General features: G+C 41.9%; 1 protein-coding gene across 1 annotated transcript in view; it reads right to left on the minus strand.

Moving 5' to 3' along the window:
• HIBCH (3-hydroxyisobutyryl-CoA hydrolase) overlaps positions 1-23109 on the minus strand; it is an 89975-nt gene extending 66866 nt beyond the window's left edge. Inside the window, exons 1-5 of the mRNA XM_034786058.1 lie at positions 22961-23109; positions 14687-14729; positions 13370-13586; positions 10629-10709; positions 8302-8354 (exon numbers count right to left, since the gene is read on the minus strand). Coding sequence (XP_034641949.1) covers positions 8302-8354; positions 10629-10709; positions 13370-13586; positions 14687-14729; positions 22961-23001 — 435 coding nt within the window. The 5' untranslated portion in view covers positions 23002-23109. The remainder of the gene's footprint in view (positions 1-8301; positions 8355-10628; positions 10710-13369; positions 13587-14686; positions 14730-22960) is intronic.
• Positions 23110-25693: the final 2584 nt, after the last annotated feature.

A 25693-nucleotide genomic window follows, 5' to 3' on the forward strand; every position in this document is an offset into this window, starting at 1 on the left:
CTGTTTTCATTCCCTTTTCTATCTAACCATATTTTATCTTGACAGATGTTTGCCTCTTCCCTGATCTGTTTTTGGTCTGGCAAATGTTGCAAACAGCAACTCCAAAGACAGATGGTTTTAAAAACATCAAAAAAACATCTGCAGGACTGACTCAATAAAGCAGGGAAAAGAAGATTCAATCATCTAATGTTCCATGATGTACTTTAGAGACTTGAAACACTTAAACATTAGCTTCTTGGAATTAGCAGCAAACTATGATAAATGTTTTGGTAAGAATTAAGTAACTAGTTAAACAAATTATTGTATCGTAGGCTTCATCTTAATTCTGTTTTTTGTTAAGCACTGTGAGAGTACAAACATTTCAAAAGTTACAGCAATTGTACAGGCCATTTACAAATGCAATAATTTATCTTAAGCAAAATCAAAGCATTCATTAAACTTGTAAAAATCTGCAAAATTCCTTATTCATTACAGCTCAGGTAAGCTTTTAAAGTGAGCAGGAGCTCCAATGCTTACTTTGAATTCAAGAAAGTTTGTGTATCTTTGCGGCAAGTACTAAAAGATACAATTTTTAAAATGAATAAATGGGACTGCTAATTAGCTAATAGCCAGATTGGTCTTGGTCTGTAGGGCTATTTTAAGATCTTGTATTAACCCTGGAGCTCTGCTTCCCTGCAGCATCTGACAGGTTCCCTGTGCACATTATACATGCTGGAATATAATATACTAGATCCTGTCAGTAAAAAAAATTCCATTCACCCCAAATGACTACACCTTAAAGTATGCAGCGCTGATTCTAGGCAATGTTTAATATTGTAAACATCCCTACAAGTTTTCAACCACCTTTTAAAAGTTTGACTGAACATGTCATTGCACCCCAGCCACCCAATGTGAAGAGTAAAGGAAAGGCAAACTCTGACACATACCAAACAGCAGATGTAATATACTGTACTGCAGTGGTTCTCACCAGGGGTCTGTGGCCCCCAGGGGGGCCACAAGCAAGTTTCAGGGGCTCCGCCAAGCATGGCCAGCGTTAGACTCGCTAGACTCTGTAGCAGAAAGACTAAGCCCCACTGCACAGAACTGCAATCCAGCGCTAAAGCCAAAGCCTGAACAACTTAGCTTTATGGTGCCCTCTGTGGTGTGAGCCCCAGACAACTGCCCTGCTTGCTACCCCCTAACGCTGGCCCTGGCTTTTATATGCAGAAAACAGTTGTTGTGGCGCAGCTGGGCCATGGAGCATGTTGTGGGAGCCTCAGAAAGAAAAAAGTGGAGAACCCCTGCTATACTGAACTAATTTTTGCACAAGTAATCTCCCCATACAAGTAATCTCACTAAATCAATGGGACTACTTTCTGTAGGTCAGGCTTGACATGAGTAATTGGACATGGGTGAGGCTTCATTTTTGGGAGACAGGTTTAGTATATTATACAAAGTAAAACCAGTGGTAAGTAATATGGAGCCAAAATGCTTGCTCTTTTTTATCACCATAGATAAATTAAAAAATTTGTACAAAAGAGGGATACCACATGGTGCAGAATGAAGTTAAATGTAAAACCACTGCAACCCATACAGTGTGGAACAAATTTGTTTTCCCTTCTCAAATACTGTTACAAGACAATGCAAGGTCTGGAAAGCCCCAGACTTGTACTCCTGTTTGTTCTGGGAGACACTTACATATGCATGTGTAATGTCCTCCAGGCAGAGTAGCCAGCATGTGGGTTCACTCTGGGGGAACAGACTCCAAATTGCACTGTACAGCTGAGATGCTGGAACAACTGGTAAAGTAAAAACTGCTTCTGCTGGTAATAACAAGAATTGTGTGTTGGCTAAAAAGCACCACTTCTGGTAAGGACCCAGGGAACATTATTTTAATTGGCCTATGTTCGCTTTCACACCTAAATTTCCCATGTTAGCTAGCGAGATAGATAGATAGAGCGTACCAGTTTTTTTATAATGTAGTAAAAGCAAAATTAAAATTACAAAAAAAAAAATTGCTTTAAAGGCAAAGCAAGCTTATAATGTAAAATTACATCCCCGTGGGCTATAGCAAAGAAAGTGAGCTTGCACCTCCTGGTTTGTATTTTAAGCCTAATATTAATGGCAATTCAAATAATTACAACCATTGCGGTCTCCGAAATGTATTGCTGGATAATAAAGTTAAAAAGGAAACCACACAAAAAAAACCAAAATATACAAATAAATATAAATAATACAAATAAAACAAACACTAATATATTAAAAAAATCAAAAGTAGTGGAATGGAGGCTGGTTTGTTTGACATGAGTAACTGGACCTGGATGAGGCCTCATGTCTTGGGAGACAGAATTAAGGTGCTAAATGGATCCGCAAGCTGGAAACAGAATGTCTGTACTAACTAAAATAAGGAAGAACACCCAGAGAATCATTTACAATGAACAAGATAACAATGGATAAGATAGGCCTGGAATGTAAGATGAGGTAAAGGGTAAGTTGTACATGGACTGTAAGGGATTGGTTCCTACAAAGTGACCAAGCCAATCCCAAAATATATGATGCAATGTATAGTAAATGTAGTGTAATATGTAAAAGTATATAAAGTAAGAGGTTTACTGTGTAACTCTGGATGTGTTGTACACCCTATGCCCACCCCCTATGCCTGAGTTTGATCAACTCAGCATAGCCTTACTATATGCCAAATAAAGGAACTTGTGTGATGAGACTGGAATCTAACTGAGTTCTTGGAGACCCAAGTGGAAGAGGTCTTGGGGGAACCCTAACACTTGTCTAAGTGTCTGCAAGATTTGGTCCTATTTTTTTCTTTTAATATACTATTGTATACTGACAGTGAAAAGTGACATCAGCCTATACTATATTAACTGGATAGGCTACATTTTTCCTGGAGGAGAGGAGGAAGAGAAGACATTCACATTTTTAAACTGCAACAAGTTTTTATTTTTTGCTCTGTATTATTTTTAGCAAAACAAAATACTATTTGAATGTTACCATTTTTACAGGTATTTTCTATATTTTAATATGAAATTCTCAAGTGTAACACTTGTTTGATAAATACTGACATTTTTTTCCATCCACTCCATTTATAATAATAATATATATGGAGATATACCAATCTCATAGAACTGGAAGGAACTCTGAAAGGTCATTGAGTCCAGCCCCCTGCTGTCACTAGCAGGACCAAGTACTGATTCTGCCCCAGATCCTTAAGTGGCCCTCTCAAGAACTGAACTCACAACCCTGGGTTTGGCAGGCCAATGCTCAAACCACTGAGCTATCCCTCCCCCCTAAAACCTAAACTAGCAAAGAATGGTTTCAATCCAGCGACCTCGGGGTGATGGGCCCAGCACGCTTCTGCTGCACCACTTTAAACAAGAGCATGAGTAGATTGATAATGCAAGGTGGAAGGTTTGATTAGCTGAAGGGAAAGTTTGCATGATTGAGGAAATAACTCAATTTCTTATTCTTTGCAAATTTCCTCCCTAACATAAGATATAGGCAGGATAATTCGGAATGAACTAGAATGCACCAAAACTAGACTTCAGTGTTTCTACCTTAACCTATATGAAAAAATTAATTCTATATAACACTATACTTCAGTAGAAAGAAATATTTACCATATGTTACCAGTAATTCACCTGAACTCACTGAAGATTTTACAATCCAAACAGCCAAGACAAAAGATGTAGGAGGAAGGTGGGGAAGGGGTGTAACATACAAGCAAGGTGATCAAGGCAATGGCTGACCAATCATCTTCAACCCACTTTATTCTGTCTAGTCTAATGAGATCACCAGCTTGTCAAAACTGAGCACAAAGAGGGGCCCTAATCCAGATTCGGGACTTTAGGCTCCCCACTATCTGAGTATTAAACAATAGTTGGTGTGTTGGAGAACAGCTGACAGTAAAACAAAACAGGCACTATGGTGATCTGAACATAAATCTTGAGAACTTTACTGCTTTGCATTGCTCCAGGCTCTGTTATAAGGAGAGGGGTTTGATGCCATGAGTTTTTTCGTTGTTTATGTTGGTAATACCAGAAAGCACCAACCACATAATTAGACACATTAGCTTATCAGAAAGATTTATCATTTTGCAGGACAAGAAAAAATGCAAGAATTTAAACTGCTCTGCAAAGGGGTAAACGTCTGTTTTAGCACATTTTTTTTAAAGTACTTGAAACCTCCCTGTATCAGTTTTGCTGAATTTGGCCTAATGTTTGGCAAATGTCATGTTAATTGCCACATTTTGTATTTAAAATATAAAAATAAGGGATAGGATGAGGGTGGATGGGGAAACGGGGAAAAGGAAAAAGTAGAAAGGGACACAAGATATCTAAAGGGTGGGAGGGTTAATCTATCCCTTTAGAGGTAGTAGCGGTTAGGGGTCAGCACACCATAGCATGGCCCCTTAAGAGTTTGGGAGATCTGATATATACAAAGACCAAAAGAAATAAGAAATACTGGTAGAGAGGAAGTAGCCTCAAGAAAATGTAGTGCTTGAGTGGGGAAAACCTGTTACTGTTTCTTTAAGGACCTGGAACTAGGAGTCTCTTGCCCAGCCAATTGGGATGAACTTCAGGAAGGAAGACCAGCATATATGCTGCCTCCTACCTCACAGTAGAGGAGACACTAACAGGAGAAGTCTGGCTTGCTGAGCACTCCATGTTGGAGGACTAATTGGGGGAAAAGGAGCTAGCTGAAGGAGAAGCTAGCTAAGGCCCTCGTTGGCCTAAATCACAACTCCAGCTCTAATGAGGAGAGCCGTGAACAATCCTGTTTTAAGGAAGGAGTTACTGCCTGCCTGAACCATAATCCCAGCTCCAAGATGAGGGCTGGTTATGGGGATTCCTGCCTTATGGAAAGAGAGACTGCTTGCAGTATAACCCAAGAAGACTAAGAAGGACCTTGAAAAAGCACCTCAGTAGCTGACTGGGAAGAAGCCACACAAGGAAAAAACTCCAGAATGGGAATAGTGGAGTCCATGTTCCTGTGAGGGATGCTGACAAACAGGGAAAAGGTAAGAGCAGCGTAGGGAAGCAGCAAGGGATTACAAGGTGTGGTTGTTAGTTGCCCAACACAGGGCACCTGGGCTGGAACCCAAAGGAGAGGATGTTGCTAGTTTTCCCCCCACCTGTCCCCAGCACAGTGGGAGGCTACAAGCCTCAAACTTTAGAGTCAAAGACAGATAAGTCCCAAATGGGGGCCAAAGGCCTGGTATAAAAACCACTAGACTTTGGGTTTTCTGTTTGTACTTTCTCCCTGGATGGGGAATAAACTGAGAAGTGACCTGACCGCAGGGCGTGCCCTAATGGTGAGTGTGCCCCATTACAGGTGGGAAGCGAAGGATGGAAAGGAGCCTGGAGGGCTTGGAGAGCAAGACTGATAATGGAAACAGTAAATGAGAGGGGTGAAAAGAGGTCAAGACAACTGTATAACCACAACATGAGCTTATCTCCCTCAACAAAATACCATGTATTTGTGTTTAGTTAGATGTGAGGGTTTGTAAGTGGAAAGTTTCCCTTTTCTTAGTTTAATAACTTAACTCTGGAAAAACTGCCTACATACGGTATACACTGGTATAGTAAGCTGTGTATATTAGCAGGGATGAAAAGAATGAGCTAGATAAAACTAGTCAAGCAAGGAACAAACAAACAAAACACTTGCTTTCATCCAGGGACTCTATTAGCCCTATATCTGCCAAGCAACAAATGCTATTCTCTCTCACCTGCTAGCAGATTTTTATATATATGCAAACCTAAGAAACTGGCAGTCAATTCAGTCAGTTACTGCCATCCCACGGCTTATTTCCACAGCTTGCTATAATCAGACACCACTTTTACTGTTGGTACTGCTTCTGTTGCTGTTCACGCAAACACCAGTAAAATTGTTTAAGGCAATGCTATCTCCAAGGACAGTTTTAAGATGCTTTATCACTGGGTTGAAAACTAAGATCTTCCTGTGATCACATAGTCTTACCTAAAAATGAAAACTCAGCCCATACAGACACACTCCACTGCCAAACAAATCACTCAAAGACCCAGGTCTAACAATTTCCAGATCTCCTACCACAAATATACAGACTTTATTTTCTATTACGTGATGTGCTCTGCTAGGATTTGAATGTATCAGTGAAATCTAAAAAGCCAAATTAAAGAGAAATGACAACAATATCTCTTTCTTAGAGTACTCTGTTCATGGTATTGTGTATATAATATGGTATAATTTAGTCCCATTTTGTTTCTTGCGTGTGCAGCCAATACTAGTTAGTTATAACTAGTATTTCTATTTCAGACTTCTAACCTTTAAGAAAGTAAGTTAACTAGAGATAGTGTCAAATAAAGGCAAACTGACCAGAGCTGGAAGAGATTTCTGCAGATTCTGCATGCTAATGTCCCCACTCTTTCAGAGTTCTTATACCAAAATTTCGGCCTCCTTAATAAGTTGCCTTCAAAGCTGCTACCAAATCCTCAGAGAAAAGCGCAGGTTTATCTTTAACAGTAACAGAATCATTAAAAATAGCAGTCTGCTCTGCTGTGGCAGAAAGCTCTTATATATGATCTCTCCTTCCCTCTGGTTGCACCTATCAAATGTGAATTCTATAAAGAGGATCAAATAAACACACCTTTGCAGTGAATGTTTGGCACACAGTCATGATGAGTCACTGATACATACAATTTCCCTTTAGCCCAGTTTGCCTAGTTAGTAGTAGTTTTCCCTCCTGTTCCATGTGAAAGAGTAGCTCATTAATACGTGCGTGTAATTCCAATCAGAGAATAAATGTCAACTAGTCTTAACCATATAACTTCTAGAACATACAACTTATTGCTTAGTTTTAACAAAACAGTAAAACCATCTCTTAAATTCATTTTGGGGCTGCAATGTATCAAGAACTAGATTCTTGGAGTTGTCATTAGTGTGCCATAGGTATGGTTAGTATTTTACAGATGAAAAGCAACGTTCCAGAGTTAATGGTCATTATATATGGAGTCACAGCGGGTTGTTTACCATTTTCTGCAATGGTCACTTGAGAGAGAGGAAGAAAAAGCAACCAAAAGCTGTATTACTACTTCAGTATATTAATGGGTTATGTGAAAGAGAGACGTTACACTTAAAAATTAACTACTTTCTAAATGATGTGGGCCAAATATCACCCAATAATATCTGAAAATGACTTATGTTAAATGACTGTTATACAGTAACTCCTCACTTAACGTTGTCCCGGTTAACGTTGTTTCATTGTTACATCACGGATCAATTAGAGAACATGGTAGTTTAAATTTGTGCAATGCTCCCTTATAACATTGTTTGGCAGCCGCCTGCTTTCAGGAAGAGCAGCCCATTGGAGCTAGCTGGTGGGGGGCTTGGAACCAGGGTGGACTGGTAGCCCCCATGTCAGCTCCCCTAGGTTCCCTATGTAGCAGCTGCCCAGCAGGTATCCATTGCCGGGCAGTTCAGGTGTCCCTCTCCCCACTGCTGTGAGCTGCTCCCGGGAGTCTCCTACTTGCTGTGCGGGGGGAGGGGTGAAAGAAGGGTGCTGATCCCAGGGTGTCCCACCTCTCCTGCTCCTGTACTCACAGGGGGGACAGGACAAGGCTCAGGATGGAGGGAGCTTGCTGGCAACAGCTGTTGTCTCAACTTGCTGATCTAATTAAAAAGGCAATGTACTTAGAGTGGGGTCAGCGTACTTAAAGGGGCAGTGTGTGTCTCTGTCTCTCTCTCACATGCACCCCCCTCCCGCCCGGCACTTTGGAAAGTGGAGGGAGTTGTGCACGTCAGTGGGGTAGCATGGGTTCATCATCACATTCAGTTTCCGCAGGGAATGTTTGCAACCACTGCCATGAGTCTATTATGTCTCCTCCCTCCATTCGTGCTTCCTTGTAGAGTGTGAGGCTACATTAACAACAATATGTTAACCCTTGAGGGATCAGCCGGGTGTTCGTTCATCATTTAGCAGCAAGGCATTCCCTGGGAAATATCCCACCCTCTGACTCCACCACCTCAACCAAGCTTCACAATCATCATTGCTGTGTACAGTATTAAATTGTTTGTTTAAAAGTTATAGGTAGAGGGGTGTGTGGAACCCAACCCCCCCATTTACATTCATTCTTATGGGGAAATTGGATTTGCTTAACATCACTTAGCTTAAAGTAGCATTTTTCAGGAACAAAACTACAACGTTAAGCGAGGAGTTACTGTACACACTTCTTGAAACTGTCAATTCTGCTTCACTCAATGTTTTTAATCAAATATTACATTAATGTAGACAAGCCATCTCAACTGTCTCACTTAGAAAAATATTTTACTTACACCTCCCATTGTAATCCCATCAATAAGTGCCACGTACGGCTTCTGGCAGGTACCTAACAGAAATGTAACAATTAGGCATCAGTAATATATTTTTGTAGGAATATACACTTAACCCCACCCTAGAAGAAAATACCTGTGACACACAGATACAACAAATATTTCTCTTAACTGGCTGTAGTTTTAACAAATCTCTTTATACAACAAAGAGAAAAAAGGATAAGATGTTAAATTCATAATGAATAAAGTTATTTGATGTCACCACCCAACAGTACAGGTACTTGAAGTAGTTAATAAATTATATGAATAAACTTCAATATGATTTGTCAGTTAATTCTCTAGGAGGTGAATTCTAGAGACACTTCTACCATCCTTAAGAATGCATTTAAAAAGCAACCAGTAAACAAACTTACATTATTTTTAAGACGGTAAGTGTGTGAATACTTAAACATCCAGAGTAACTTAGGAGCAAAACCAAGGTCCCAGGTCCTTCAAGGACAGCTTTTTATTTTTTCTTTTAAATGAAGCTATGCTTTTTAGTCAGTATTTTTAATTAAATCTAATGACGGCATGGGTTGGGATTTAGCAGTTTATAGCAAATAACAAAATGCAAGAAAATGTAGGTATAGTTCCCACATCAATTTTAACTGTCTCTTTGCGTATATGTATTATAAGAGGGTCTTTCACTACAAGATCCCCACGCTGAGTAGTGTGAAATAGTATTTATCAATTATAACAAAGGAAGTGCACTTTAACCCCATCACCCTAGATGAACATGCAATATTACTGCCTGGGCTGATAAGGTGATTTTTGTACTACATCTCCACTTTGACAGCATAAATAAGATGCATTATTTGCTGACAACTTTAGATAAGCACTAGAGGTGCTTTCAATACATAATACAAAATTTCACATGTACAAACTGACATTCTGAAAATATCACTCATAGAAATGCTATCAGATCAAATTTAGCAAAAATATACATTTGCTTTATATAGGCTTTAATAAAGCCATGATCAATAGAAACACTTCTATGTGCTTTAAAGCCAATAGAAAAGGTTTACTTAAAGGCCTCTGTTCTTTACTGTACAAACATTGTAGCATTCTGCAAGAGCATGAGAACAATAAAGTAAAACTGACTTGTTCACCTTTCATAGTCAAAGGTGAGAACACAGAAGTTAGATGCAAAAACAACACAAATAAGATGTTAAATTCTCATGGCTTCTCTACACTTAAAAGGCTACAGAGGTGCCGCTGTAGCACATCAGCATAGACACTACCTATGCTAACAGAAGTTCTCCCATTGGCATATAGGTAATCCACCTCCTGCAGCATGGCCTATATGCAGGGTTAGGTCAGCTTAACACCCCTCAGAGGTGTGGACTTTTCGCAACCATGAGCGCCACAATGAGTCAACCTATTTTTTTTAATGTAGGCCAGGCCTTAGTTTTAATAATCTAAGGGTGTTGTAAAATAACACACTAACTTTTCAGAAATATGAATTTTTAATCTGAAAACATCCTTTAGCTACACCTGAGTTGCCATACAACATCAAAACAATGGTCCCTCTAGTCAGCATCTTGTCTCTCTGTCACTAGTACCAGATGCTGCTAAGGAAGGCATAAAGCCCAGAATATTCAATTAAACATGTCTGCAGGAAAAGCTGCTTCCTGACTCCAAACTGCTAGTGGTTGACGTGTTCTGAAGAATGAGGTGTTAATAACCCATGTACAGTTTATATTCTGACTGTAAATAGATTATTCACATAAAGGTCCAGTCTTTTTCTGAATCCTACTAAACCCTTTGCCACAGTAATAATCAGTGGAACTCTGCTACAAAATGTTATTCAATGAGTAAATGAAATGCCTTCCCATTTCATTCTTGCATCAAATGGGCACTGCTGTATTTACTGTCTAATAATGTATCTTGTCACATCATCTTTGTGGCTTCTCTAAACTAAACAAATAATACTTCACAATTATCTAGAACACTTCAACTGCAAACCTATGAATCACTTTTCCCATCACTGAAATATAGGTACTGACAACCCAAAGATGAAATGGAGAAGCTGTTTAAAATGGAAAATGAATACCATACTTACCCCCACCCTAAAACTATAAGGGGATTCCCCACTTCCAAATTAGAGATGGGTTACCAAAACTGGCATTTAGTCAGAAAAATTAATATCTTCCAATTTCATCTTTACCTCTGTTACCAGTTCTATAAAATTAAGTGTTGAATTTATGCTTTAGAGCCACCATTGTGAAAAATCAAACCCACAAATATTCTAGAGGTAGTTTAGATTTGGAAATTGCTTTGTACACACATACCAACAGCATTGTTCAGGATGTATTCTTCTCTGAAGAAATCTTGTGCTAGCCTATCTCCAACTTTTCCTGCATCTGTGATAGCTAGTAAAATAAGACAAAATTAAAACTAAAAATTATTGCATTAAAAATTTGGTAAAATTTAACCAGTACAACAAAAGACCTTGTAATAGTAAATATTCACAATAAGCAAGGTATTGTGTACTCTGCAAGATGGACTTAAATTCTGTAGGAGGCGCCCCTGTTTTCTGCAGCATTCCAGTGCAGCAAACAGAAGTGTGGCAATTACCAGTAGACTTAAAAATTGATTTTAATTACTTAAATACAATCAGTATCCTCTTCCTTGAGTTATTTTCATTATGATGAACATTTTTCCCCACTAATTTCTTATGGGAACAGATCCGATAATCTACATCCATCTCTTATAAAAGTTATGCCTCCAGCATTCATTAGCCTTTTCTACTGGCTGACAGCTTCATAGTTTTCATTCACTGGAATGATCACGGGGAGGTTATGATCAGAGAGGGAAAGCCAATTTCCTAGATCGCTAAAAACATTCCTACTAAAGATTTTGAATACTGGAAAATGAGGACCCAGTGCTGAGGACACTAGTTTACAATGAGCAGACAGGCTGTTGCATTTTCAGGGTACATGGTTTGCTCTTAAATGAGTTAAAGCAGGGGTGGGCAAACTATGGCCCGTGGGCCGGAGCCGTTTTAAGCTGACCCGCGAGCTGCACCAGGCAGCTCGGCCCCGCTCCGGCCGGGGCCCTGGGTCAGGGGCTGCACCAGGTGGCTCCCAGAAGCTGTAGCATGGCTCCACTCCGGCTCCTACGCACTCCAATGGGAGCTGCAGGGGCAGTGCCGGGAGCTGCAGGGGCAGTGCCTGCACCTGCAGATGGGGCAGTGTGCAGAGCCGCCTGGCCATGTCTCTGCATAGGAGCCGGAGAAGGAACATGCCGCTGCTTCCGGAAGCCGCTTAAGGTAAGCACCGCTCGGAGCCTGTGCCCCCCTGGGCCTTTCTCCACACCCTAACCCCCTTCCCAAGCTCTGATCCCCCTCCCACTATCCAAACCCCTCGATCCCAGCCCAGAGCGCCCTCCTGCATCCCAAACCTCTCATCCCCAGAGACCACACCCGCAGCTGGAACCTGCACCCCTGCCCCAGCCCTGATTTTTCTCCCTCCCACTCTCCAAACCCCTCGGTCCCAGCCCAAAGCACCCTCCCACACCCCAAACTCCTCATTCCCAGACCCATCCCAGAGCCTGCACCCCCTCCTGCATCCCAACCCCAATTTTGTGAGCATTCATGGCCTGCCATACAATTTCTATTCCCCGATGTGGCCCTCAGGCCATGAAGTTTGCCAACCCCTGAGCTAAAATAATCCAATCAGAAGCTCACAAATGCATGGATCGCTGTGGTCAGACTTGTCTAATGGGGTACAATCTTTATAGCAAGTCAAATATAAGCAGTGTGTGGTTTTTTTGTTTGTTTTTTTTTTCCTGCCATGATTATTTGGGTCTTCAATATCAGTGGGTTGTCTAACAGGACCACCAGACTGCAAGGACAGATGACCTCAGTAGCAAGGGATATTTCTGAGGAAGCAAGTTCTTCAAAGTGCTTCCCTCTTCCTACCACATTCATTTCAGTCATGCCTAGTTTTAAGCTTTAGCCAGCTACTCATAAAGAGTTATTTTTCAACCATTGTAACAAAATTTTGCTGTCCCAGGGCAAATACAATTTTGCTTTCTCTGTATTATCTACATAAACTGAAAAGCAGCTCATGTAATGTAAGATACATTAAAATCTTGTATCAGAGGGGTAGCCGTGTTAGTCTGAATCTGTAAAAAGCAACAGAGGGTCCTGTGGCACCTTTAAGACTAACAGAAGTATTGGGAGCATAAGCTTTCTTACTACGAAAGCCTATGCTCCCAATACTTCTGGGAGTCTTAAAGGTGCCACAGGACCCTCTGTTGCTTTTTACAGATTCAGACTAACACGGCTACCCCTCTGATACAAGATTTTAATGTATCTTACATTACATGAGCTGCTTTTCAGTTTATGTAGATAATACAGAGAAAGCAAAATTGTATTTGCCCTGGGACAGCAAAATTTTGTTACAATGGTTGAAAAATAACTCTTTATGAGTAGCTGGCTAAAGCTTAAAACTAGGCATGACTGAAATGAATGTGGTAGGAAGAGGGAAGCACTTTGAAGAACTTGCTTCCTCAGAAATATCCCTTGCTACTGAGGTCATCTGTCCTTGCAGTCTGGTGGTCNGGTAATAAGCTATACAAATATAAACATTTATACCAATATAACTGCATCCACACTAAAGAAGGGGGTTGTATCACTTTAACTATAAGTGGCATGATTTCTACATTTAGACAGTCAGAAATTGGACTAGTTTAAGTACTTCCCACTCTGCACCCCAAGCCCTGCTTACATAATCTTTGGAGAAAGGAATCCATATCACCACATATGCAACACCATTCAGCATTTCACTAAAATGTAGAAAGTTAGTTGGGGAACCAAACTACCATGCAAATGTGGATTCTTTGATCTAATCCGTAGGTCAGGATGGTATTTAAGGACGTGCCTTACTTTAAAACTGTGAGTAGTCTCACTGAATTAAATGGAACTACTCAAATGTTTAGGTGCAAGTTTAAGTACCTTGTTGAAGCAGGCTCTTAACGATTTGGTCAGTGACTCCATACAAGAAGTTACAAATTGATTAGAAAGAACAAAAAAGTGGCAGCTTTATATTTAAAACTGCTAGTAGATGTATGAATTTAAGCTGAGTTAAAATAAAGCCACTAACCTTTAACTGTGGATAAATCTGTCGAATCATGGAAAGATTTAATGCATTTAGAGCCTTTGGTCTATTCATAGTTATTACTCCAGCACATCCTCTCTTTTCCAATAACACTTCAGCTGCAGAATCTGTGGTTTTGGACATATTCTGTACATGCAAAAATAGGGAGACCAAGTAAAACAATATCTTTCATGTTGAATAACCATACAGTATAGAGTGTTTATGGAATTATATTCTCAAAACTCACTTGAACTGTGGTTAAAGTCATTGTGATTATTTTGACAGAATTCTAGACTGACATTTTCCTACACATCTCTCAAATTATTTAAAGATTGATTTATTTCAGCTACTCTTTAATATGGCTTTAGGAGCAACACTTAAGTATATTATACTAACTTCAAGCTTGTTAATTTGCAGAAATATTTGGAAATAAAACGGCTTTTGTGTTGTACATTCTGAAATACACTATGTTCCTCAATGTCTTTATTTAGGACATATGGTTGTGATATTGTTTCATTGAGACTACCACATTGAAAACACTTGCATCAGTTATGATGTACAAGACAATCCTCTATTCTCCTACTCGCCATCTAAGACAGTACACATCGGATCATGACAAATGGCCTTGTCTGTGATCGTTCGGCAATATTATACAAAAGTTATGAAAATTATTTTCATAAGCAATCTCAATTTAAAACTCAAAACTAAAATGTAGAGTAAGCAAACTAAAATACACAGAAGAAAATTTAGCACACTGGAAAACATTCAGTTTGAAACTACACCTCTACCCCAATATAAAGCTGTCCTTGGGAGCCAAAAATCTTACCATGTTATAGGTGAAACCGTGTTATATTGAACTTGCTTTGATCTGCTTGAGTACACAGCCCCACCCTCCCCAGAGCACTGCTTTACCATGTTATATCCAAATTCATGTTTTATCAGGTCGCATTATATCTGAGTAGAGGTGTACTGAAACAAACAGAACAATCACTCAAAATATGTGGGGTGCCAAAAACTAATAAATCTATATTTAATAAGCATCAATTCATATTGCAAGAGGAATTTGTAGTAAAAGCCAGCTGAAGTGGAACTGGCAACATTGGACCTAAACACTAAAAAGCTGAATTTACAGTGTAATACTGCCATGATTGGATAAACTAAAGTGGTGTATACACTTATTTTCTATCACACAAGGGGAGAAGTTGCAAATCTGTTTCTATCGCTACCAGATAGAACCCTATACTTACCAAGTGCTGTAGTATTATTTGTAATCTGCTGAATGGCTTCAATCTGAAACAAGAAAGCCAAGTTCAATGGTAGCTAAAGCATTTCAAACATTAAATGCTCTGAATGAGTTGCACTAAGCTTTGATAGAAGTTTCTAGCTGTACATGTCAAGTCAGTGGCAGGTTTTCTTAACATATACAACTTCACACAATTCAACTTCTAAATCAGGCATCAGCAACCTTTGGCACGCAGCCCATCAGGGAAATCCGCTGGCGGGCCAGGACGGTTTGTTTACCTGCAGCGTCCACAGGTTCAGACGATCACAGCTCCCACTGGCCGTGGTCCCCTGTTCCAGGCCAATGGGGGCTGTGGGAAGCGGCGTGGGCCGAGGGATGTGCTGGCTGCCACTTCCCACCACCCCCACTGGCCTGGAACGAGCTGAACCTGCGGATGCTGCAGGTAAATAAACCATCCTGGCCCGCCAGCGGATTTCCCTGTAGGGCCACGTGCCAAAGGTTGCCGATCCCTGTTCTAACTTATGGTTAGTATGACTAGTGTAAAAGCAATCACCCTTTAAAGTCATAAACATCACTAAAATGGGTTTAACATGTTTTCTTAAGCATGCTAAAACATGTGTTTCTAGCATTAATAAATAGTTGTTTTTAAAGGAACAGGGGAAAAAAGAATAAACAAATAGCATGTGTCAACACCTACAAATCCCTGCCATTTCTGAAGTGCCTAGAAGTTTCAAAGGAAGTTTGCACACATACAGAAGGAAGTCCTGGCTATAAGCAGCAGCTTGGCTCAATGTCCAATATTTAGCAGGCATATTCCAAAAATATCAGTGCATGGTTAAGTGCTTAAGGCACATTTTCTAGCCCTTGCATTACTGCAATTTTTTTTTCAGTTGCCCCATCATAACCTCTGGAGACAATTATATAAATTAGTTATTTGGGGACAATCTGCTCTAGTTTCTCTGGTGTGCATTGAGAACAACAACTAAAATCTAATGAGTTATGCACAATTTACATCAATGTATCAGAGCAGATTTTGGCATATAGTCGTACTTTGTTGGATCTATAAACTGTTTTGTTTTGAGAATATTGTATAGTTGCTTCCTCTTTTCTATCCTGCCCCATTCTTGAGAACAGACCGAATGACACTTGCCAGAGTTCCAAGATTCCAGACTTTTTTCAGTTTACCAAGAGATTATGGTAGTTGGACTATAAAAGATGTCTTGTATAACTTGTACATGAACTGCCAGTGTGCAATCAACCATCTTATCAGTGTCCTAGTTTATACCACTTTCCTCATTTTATTCCCAATATTATCCTATTGTTGGCGTTTCCATCCTGAAGTTCATTAACAGAATATATTTAAAAGCATATGCCAACTACTTTTAGGCCTGAATTACATTTTGCAACAAGTGGGAGTTTACAAAACCTAATATGAATGAGGTCCAGGAGGTGCTGCATGGCCAGGAGGAACAGATCCCTTGAGCTCTAGATCCATCCGCTAATATCTATATCCATCTGCAGTACAGAGCCCCTGACCAAAACCAGCCTCAGTAAAAGGCACCCCCAAATCTCTGGACAATCAGCAGACCTATATTTGTCTACTGTGGGCTCCACAAGTAGCTAAAAGACAAAGAGAACAGAGACCCTAGCCCCTTGGACAAGATAGCTAATGAGGGCACTGTGTCTGTGTTGGCCCTGCTGGAGAAAGTTGCTGCAAACACACTTGTATTGTGGCCTTTATCTTCTGACTTCTCTCAGTTAACTCTCTCTGCAAGTGCTGACAGGATAGGTGAATGAAGGAGAAGCAAGAATATCAATTCTGGAAGATCAAGTACAAGGGGTCTCTACCCAGGTGCAGAAAAGCCAAACAGACTTACCTTCTCTTAAATCTAAAGTGGAAGACCAATGGAAGGTCTCACAACAATACTTTGAGAATTATAGGAGTACCTGAAGTAGCAGACAGTGCAACCCCTTAGAATTTGTTCCCAGGCTCCTTTCAGAAGTGCTCAACCTAATGGATTATTTTAAATTTGACTTAGAGCACACAGTTCCCTAGTTCTTAAAGCCAGCCTCAAATGCCAAATCTCATGCACTGATCATCAAACTTCTAGTACTTACTATAAAAGAGGGAAAAATGCAGCTAGCTCAAAAGGGAGAGCGACAGTTTGAGGGATACCAAGAAAATGATTTTGCAAAAGATGTGGCTGAAGAGACTAGACTTTAGAAGAGCTAAGGAACTTGCCAAGCAATGAAGTCTCAAATATTTTATGAAGTTTCCCCACTCAGTTCTATGTCAAGACTGATTGAAAAAGTGCCTCTGTTCCCAAAGCTGTAAGAAGTAGAAAGGTTACTGCAGGCTATTTAAAACAGTGTCTCAACCTTTCCAGACTACTGTTCCCCTTTCAGGAGTCTGTCTCGTGTACCCCAAGTTTCACCTCACTTAAACTACTTGTTTACAAAAATACAAAAGTGCCACTGCACACTATTACTGAAAAATTGCTTTATCATTTTTACCAATTGATTTTTTTAAAATTATATGGAATATAAAGATTATACTTACATTTCAGTCTATAATATATAGAGCAATATAAACTGGTCATTGTCTGTATGAAATTTTAGTTTTTACTGACTTCACTGGTGCTTTCTATGTAGCCTGTTGTAAACCTAGGCAAATATCTAGATGTGTTGATATACCCCCTGGAAGACCTCTGCATACCACTTGAGGTACACATACCCCTGGTTGAGAACCATTGATGTTTAAAAACTGAGCACCCATTCTGTTTTACATCAGGTTTACTTTTCAATTGTTATGTTGGCTCTACTTGCGCAATACACTTATCCAGTTCTGTGACTAACTGCTTGGGTTCCCTTCTACTCCAAGTTCATACTTCATTAACTTTTGGGACATGTACATCAATTCTCATCCAACAGCTGAATCTGAAGCTCATGCAAGGGCGTTAAAGGTGCATCTCATCCCAAATTGACCTCAGGGGAGTAAACTGACAGTGGAAAGGACTTATTAAAACTGTGTATTAGCAATAGTAAGTGCCTTTGCTCCTGTATTTATGTTGGAATTAAAAATGGGGGGGATAGCTCAGTGGTTTGAGCATTAGCCTCCTAAACCCAGGGTTGTGAGTTCAATCCTTGAGGGGACCATTTGGGGATTGGCCCTGCTTTAAGCAGGGGGTTGGACTAGATGACCTCCTGAGGTCCCTTCCAACCCTATGATTCTATTCTATTTGACATCTTTACCAGAGAAATCAATATGTACTATTTGTTTGTGATTTATACAAAGTCTGTGTGTAAGCTCAGCAGTGAAGTACATCAAAGAGATGACCAGGGGCTGGTGCAGATCCCTGTTGCTCGGCAGGAACTTGAGGGCTCCCATTCCACCTTTTAAAATAGTTGCCAGTGGGAGACAATGTTGCATTGCCACACCCTACTGCTGGGGGGTCCTCAAAGCTTGGCAGCTTGACATCATCTGTGAGAGAAGGCTCTCCTCCTGAAAGGCATCATGCAAAGGCACACAGGACCTGGGGGATACAGCTGTACCCCTTCTAGGCCAAAGCAACAGGGAAGATGACCGACCAGTGATTTCTGCCCTCCCTATCCCCACCTACTTCCTCCCTCTCACCCTGTCCCTTTCCCCATCTCCCCTGCCTCCAGCCCCTGCTCCCTTCCTCTTCCACTGCTCCATCTTTCCTCCCAGAACCCCTTTCCCCATCCCAACACTTTCTGCAAAATTAGCCCGAGTACATGAACATATAAAGAAGAATCATTAGCTGAATCTGATTGTTAGCTATGCTTGTTGGTACAGACACTTGCAATAGGTGAGAGCAGTTAGACTTCACCCCTGTCATTTAAGCTCATTTAATATGAGGAAGAGAAACTGAATGTTTGGTTGTAAACCAAAGAAACGGGCATGCAGCATGGGGAAAATAATCCCCACAGCGTACAGTGTCTCACTCAGAACACCACACTATATTACCAATACTCTGGTGTTTGCTTTGGCAAATTGGAAAGATTACAGTTAAGAGATTAATACACAGGAATATCCTTGACATACAAGGTTAAGAAATACCATGTTGGCAGAGTGTGTACTCCCTATCGCCGTATGATGTGGTTACTACCTTGCATTATGGGAAATAGAGTGCCTGTTAAATATAATATAAACAGCAAAGATCTGGACTTGAATGGCATCTCCCTGGCTTACCCTCTCCAGAACTGACTAGTTGAGTTAGTTTAGTTTATAGTGTTAAGTGTTTCACAATGGCTGCTTTTTCATTGTGCTTTACTTTTTAAGTGGTGAATGGAGAGATATCACTCAGGACCACGTGGGACAGTGATGTCCTACACCAGATGTTCTCAAACTGGGGGCTTGGAGATGGCTCAGGGAGTCACAAGCTGTCAGCCTCCACCCCAAACCCCACTTCGCATCCAGCATTTATACTAGTGTTAAATATATTAAAAAATGTTTTTAATTTATAAGGGGGGGAGGGATTGCACTCAGAGGCTTGCTATGTGAAAGGGATCACCAGTACAAAAGTTTGAGAACCACTGTCCTATACTAATATCTAAGACAGCTGGTCACAGTTGATAAGCCAAGTTGTGCATTATGGTTTTATGTTTTTGCTTTAACCTGTCTGTGTTCTTCCTTCTTCCGAGCCTCTAAGATCCCCTTACTACCGCTACTCTTCCCACCTCCTTCGACCAGAAACACATAGGAAAATTACACCCTACATGACTGACTTGCATCTAGAGGTGGCTGCAACTAATGTTGATGCATCTACCCTATTCCCTGAAGCATCTGGCAAGATAATCCAAAAAATCTGTGGAATAAGTGTCTGAGGCATTTAATCTGTAGACTCCTCATGGAATTCTGTGTAGGGAATAGGTTGGAGTGCAATAGAGCACATGACACAAGCACTGTCACCCTTAATTGTAAGGCCACACATGACAAAAATAATTAACACCGCCAAATGGTCCTGCAGTTCAGTTTTATTTCCTAGAATGTAAAGGGATTCAACACTCCAATTAAAAGAAAGTGTACTCATTATTAAAGCAAGCAAAGGGTAGATATGTAGTTTTTACTGCAGGAGAGAGACTTGACACTCAAATTAGAACAGAGTGTGGGCAAACTTCAGCCTGTGGGACCGTCCTGCCTGGCCCCTGAGCTCCCAGCCGGGGAGGCTAGCCCCCGGCCCCATTCCGTGCTGTCCCCCCCTTCCCCACAGCTACACCACTGCACAGGCAGCGCTCTGGCCAGCCGCTCCTGTCAGGCAGCGTGGTTGGCTCCAGCCGGCAAGGCTGCGAGCTCCTGCTGCTCTGAGAAGCATGGTAAGGGAGCAGGGGGGTTGGATAAGGATTAGGGGGTCCTAGGGTGTGAACAGGAGGCAGTGGATAGGGGGTGGGGTCCCGGGGGGTCTGTCAGGGGTCGGGGCAGACGGGGGATAGGGAGCAGGGGGCGTTGGATGTGGTTGGGGTTGCAGGGGGGGCAGTTAAGGGTGGGGGTCCCAGGAGGGGGCAGTCAGGGGACAAGGAGCAGGGGGGTTGGATGGGTTGGTGGTTGTGAGGGGGGCAGTCGGGGTGGGGGGAAGGGGGAGGGGGTGGCTAGAGGGCTGGGGCCAGGCTGTTTGGGGAGGCACAGCCTTCCCTACCCAGCTCTCCAGACAGTTTCACAACCCCAACATGGCCACAAAGTTTGCCCACCCCTGAAAAACAATGCCTTGCTGTTTCTCATCCAAATCCAGAGGGGAATCCATACTCTTCCATAAAGCAATGGCAGTAACAGTCTGAGTCACTTTTACTAGATCAGGGCAGATTTTTAATCCTTAAAACACCATAAATGGATCTGAACTAATCATTGCTTATATGCAATCGTCTATAGGTCTTTTCTATATAATTTAGTAAAACTCCGTATCTCTACTGCATTTCCTGGGGATTTTAATCAAATGCTTGATCCTCTTGTGGACAAATCTCACTCTCAGGGACATTAACCAACCAAAACTAGAATGACCCTAGAATTGCACATTGAAGACATGAGACTGATATCTGGTGGTTATATATTCAATGGGTAGGGACTATACATATTTTCCCTGCCACATGGGTCCTATTCCCATATAGATTTCTTTTTGATCTCCAGGGACCTGGTTAATTCTCTAACGACTCCATTAATTGCTTTCTCTGATCATGCCCCTTTAATTCTTCCGATGACAGCCCCAGGTGAGAAACAACCCTGTAGATGGAGATTTTTCACTTTTATCAGATTCCCCACTTCAAAAACTGTATTTTGTCTATTTTAAGGGTATTAATTTCTGCCATGAATAATTGGCAAGTGGTCCCAAAATGCAGGTTGAGTTTTAAAAGTTAAATGCTGCAGGTTGCTGCCCCCAACCCAGGATAATTTTAATCATAGATATGTAGGACCAGAAGTGACCTTAGGAGGTCATCTAGTCCGTCTGTCAATACCGAGGAAGGATTAAGTATACCTAGACCATCCCTGACAGGGGTTTTACTTCTTTGGACAAGGATTCCTCATCCTCTCGAAGTAGCCTGTTCCAGTGCTTAACTATACGTATAGTAAGTTTTTCCTAATAGCCAACCTAAATCTCCCTTGTTGCAAACTAAGCCAATTACTACTTGTCTTATCTTCAATGGACATGGAGAACAATTGATCAATGTCCTCTTTGTAGCAACCTTTTCCATGTTTGAAGACTTACTTTCCCCTTCAGTTTTTTTTACTTCTCTAGATTAAATATGCCCAATTCTTTCAACCTTTCCTCATAGCGCATGTTTTCAAAAACATTTGTTTGATGATCTCCACTGGACTCTCTACAACTTATCCACATCTTTCTTAAAGTGTGGTGCCCCAAAATGGACAGAATGCTCCACCTTGAAGCCTCACCAGTGCCAAGTAGAGCAGAACAATACAATTACCTCCCATGTGTTGCATGCAATAACCTGTTAATACTTCCCAGAATGACATTTACCTATTTAGGTACAGCATCACATTGCTGACTCTCCTTCAATTTATGATCCATTATAACCTCCAAGTCCTCTTTTGCAGTACCATTTTGTATCTGTGTTTTGATTTTTTTCCACCTTCTTAAGCAAAATACTCTGCACTTGCCTCTATTGAATTTGATCTTGTTAATCACAGACCAATTCTTCAATTTATCAAGATTTTAAATTCTAATCCTGTCCTACAAGGTGCTTACAACCGCTCTCAAGATGGTAATATCTACAAATGTTAAAAGTACTAGCTCTACTCTGTAATGCAAATCACTAAGTGAAAATACTGAATAGTAGTAGACCCAGGGAATCCACTTGATATGTCCATCCAGTTTGACAGCGAATTATTCATTATAATGAGTACAGTGTTGCAACTAGTTATGTACTCACACATAGTAATTTAATCTAGACCATATTTCCCTAGTTTGCTTACAAGAATGTCGCATAGAACACTGTCAAAAACCTTAAAGTCAAGAGATCACATCTACTGCTTCTCATATCCACTAGGCCAGTTACCCTATGAAAGAAGCAAGTTAAATTGTTTCAACATGATTGTTCTTGACAAATCTGTTGACTATTACTTATTACCCTCCATGTGCTTACAAAGTGAGTCCTTAATCATTTTTTTCTATTAGCTTTCCAGGTATTGAAGTTACATGGCCTATAATTCCCTGGGTCCTCTGTTACCAACTCTCTTTAAAAATGGTTATGTTTGCCATTCTCCAGAAATACTGCAAGAACTCAAACGTGTGGCCTACAATGCATAATTTTAACTAACTAAAATTTGAACAGCATCAAAAGAAAAATTATCCTCTAAGAACTCCTTATTATTAAGTAGTGGGGAGATATTCTGTGGCTGATACTTTTAAACAGCACTTCCCTAAAACAAGCGAGACTGCAATGGGCCGAGTGTAAGATGATGTATCCGGGCACCGACACAAACTGGGGACACTTTTCCATGTCAGACTGTGCTGAGGGGCTTCACCCCGAAGGAGCCTGACCCACAAAAGTGTCCTCTCCTTGCCACAGAGAGAGAAGGGGCCGCACCGGGGGCAGTGCCTCGGACTGGACGGGGCCGGGGGGCTCTCCGGGGAGCTATACGGCACCTCCCGCTCTGGTCCCGGAGGGGGGCGGGGGGAGCGCTCCGCACCCGCTTATCTAGGGACAACTTGTGACCGGCACATGACCGGGGACGGGCCCCTAACGGTAGGGCCAGAGGTGCTGACCGCTCCCGCGCCCCTCGCTGCCAGTTTCCCGCTCGCTTTACCTGGGGAGCTGCCTCACCGCCAGACCCACTGGCGGCCCCATCCCCAGCAGGTAATGAGAAACCGCGACCACCCCGCGCAGGCCACACGCCGGCCAGTACGGCGCAAACAATGTGCGTCACCGAGCCGCGCCACCTCGGCACAGACCGGAAACAAGCAATAACCACACTCAGCGGAAGCCATAGAAAACGGAAGTGACGTGTTCTCAGAGCCCAGCAAGCTTCTCGATGGTATGCGCGGTTGCTGGCTAGTCGTATGAGCGTCACCTGTAGCCTGGACACGAAGCGGCGTGGCCCCGCCTGGCCTGCGGCCCCCAGAGAGTCGGACCGGGAGCCGCGGGGCGATGCTGCTCGCGCTCTGCGCTGGGTAGCCACATGCTCCCGCAGCCGGCCCTGCTCCCGCCAAACACCCCGACCCGGCCACACCGAGCCCTGCTCCCCCCGACCCAGCCCTGCTCCCCCCAACACCCCGACCCGGCCACACTGAGCCCTGCTCCCCCCAACACCCCGACCCAGCCACACCGAGCCCTGCTCCCCCCGACCCAGCCCTGCTCCCCCCAACACCCCAACCCGGCCACTCCGAGCCCTGCTCCCCCCAACACCCCGACCCGGCCACTCCGAGCCCTGCTCCCCCCAACACTCCGACCCAGCCACACCGAGCCCTGTTAATTCCAGTTCTGCAGTTTCTTGTTGGAGTCAGTTTTTGAAGTTTTTTTTGTTGAAGAATGGCCACTTTTAAGTCTGTTATTGAGTGTCCAGGGAGATTGAAGTGCTCTCCTACTGGTTTTTGCATGTTATGATTCTTGATGTCAGATTTGTGTCCATTTATTCTTTTGCATAGAGACTGTCCGGTTTGGCCAATGTACATGGCAGAGGGGCACTGCTGGCACATGATGGCATATATCACATTGGTAGATGTGCATGTGAAAGAGCCTCTGATGGTGTGGCTGATGTGGTTAGGTCCTATGATGGTCCTTGGGAGACAGGCCAGTCCTCGCTTACAGACAGCCCCCCAACCTGAAGCAAATACTCATCAGTAGCTACACACCGCACAACAAAAACACTAACCCAGGAACCAAACCCTGCAACAAACCCCAGTGCCAACTCTGTTCGCATATCTATTCAAGGGACACCATTATGGGACCTACCCACATCAGCCACACCATCAGGAACTTGTTAAGAACAGGCTTTAAGGGTAAGGTCAGAGGGTTCCTCACTGAGCAACATTAATAGGTTTTGATTCCTGCTGATACTGAACAGCTGGGGAATAGTAGGTAGATCTGCTCTCCTGTGAAGAGAACATATTATGAGGAAACAGCCGACAGCCCGTTTTCCCTAATGGCAAACAGGACTGCATAGGGCTTGGCACATCTCCCACCTCAGTAGAGAAGTCTTGAAGAAGCCCTTCAAATTGGTTGCAATTCAATTTGAGCACATGAGGAATGCTAGCTAAGTGTTGGTATACAGGCTCATTGTCACTAAAAATAAACTTAATTGAAGAAGTTTTAGCTACCTAGCTATACCATTGTCATCACTGTCACAGCTGAAGTCCTGGAGGAATTTGAATGCATTGAAGTTTGCATTTACAAAGAGCACAAACATGGCCCCATCCTCATTGTCACAGGAGTAGTCTCTAAGAGAGATATAGAGTTTGTCTTGTTTTCTGCTTAGATTGTAAGCTTTTTGAGCTGGGGACCATCTTTTTTGTTCTGTGTTTGTATAGGATCTAGCATAATGTCCTGCTCTATGACAAACTGCCGTAGTCATACAAATAATGAATGCTACTACTAATATGTAAATAGTTAACAGAAGAGGGTGCTTGAGAGTATGCAGCATTATGCCTTGGTTTTGTAGGAACTATAAAACTTGTGCTTTGTAAATGGCTTCTTACGTGCAGCTTTTTAGCATGATGCAGTTCTTAGCATGAAGTCAAAAGCAAACGTGGTTTTACTCCTTTTATTCAGCTTTACTGTGTTTGAACATTATCTCAAAACACAATTTAAATGGGATCCCTCTGAACTGGCTTTGAATGTGAATAGGGCTGCACCAGTTTTCCCAAATCATGTGAGAGACATGGTAGAGGCTAATAGTAAGTACAGGGTTTTTAAAGTGGTTTTGAACATATTGCTCTGTCTAGAAAAGCCAGCTGCAAATGTTTTAACAGGTTTGGGGATGGGAGTCTATTTGAACATAGTTTTAGAATGATTTTCAAACATGGTTATATCTTTGGTGAGATTAGGAACTTGGGTGATGATCCTGCAATGAGGTTCATGTAGGTGGATCCCTGCTGTCCTGCAGATTCTCATTGGTTGCTCATATGGAGATTCCTGCAGGACTGGGTTTATCCCTGGAGTGCCACCACTCGTCTTAAAATAGAAAATGAAATTAAAGTTTAAGAAAAACTTTGGGGGTGATTTATACCTTTGCTCGCTATAGGATGGAATCAGAACTTTATAACTGGGTTCACAGGCCCTACCCTGCCAACAGTTAACAAAGATTCTACTTTAACTCAAATAATATGGGCCTGTGCTTTCAGTGGAGGAAAATGCTCTGTTTTATCCCACTGCTACTATGAAGTTCTAAGTAGCCAGACAGTCCTGTGTAAAAAGAGCTGTGAAGTCCTACGTGTCCATGTATTTGTTACAATAATATAGTAAAAATAATTTAGTAATCTCTCTGAGGTCTTCTCAGTGCTGTTCTCTAGCATATAAGTGTGAAGGATATACACCAACGTTA

The sequence above is a fragment of the Trachemys scripta genome, chromosome 11, assembly GCF_013100865.1.
Source record: "Trachemys scripta elegans isolate TJP31775 chromosome 11, CAS_Tse_1.0, whole genome shotgun sequence".
Lineage (NCBI taxonomy): Eukaryota > Metazoa > Chordata > Testudines > Emydidae > Trachemys > Trachemys scripta.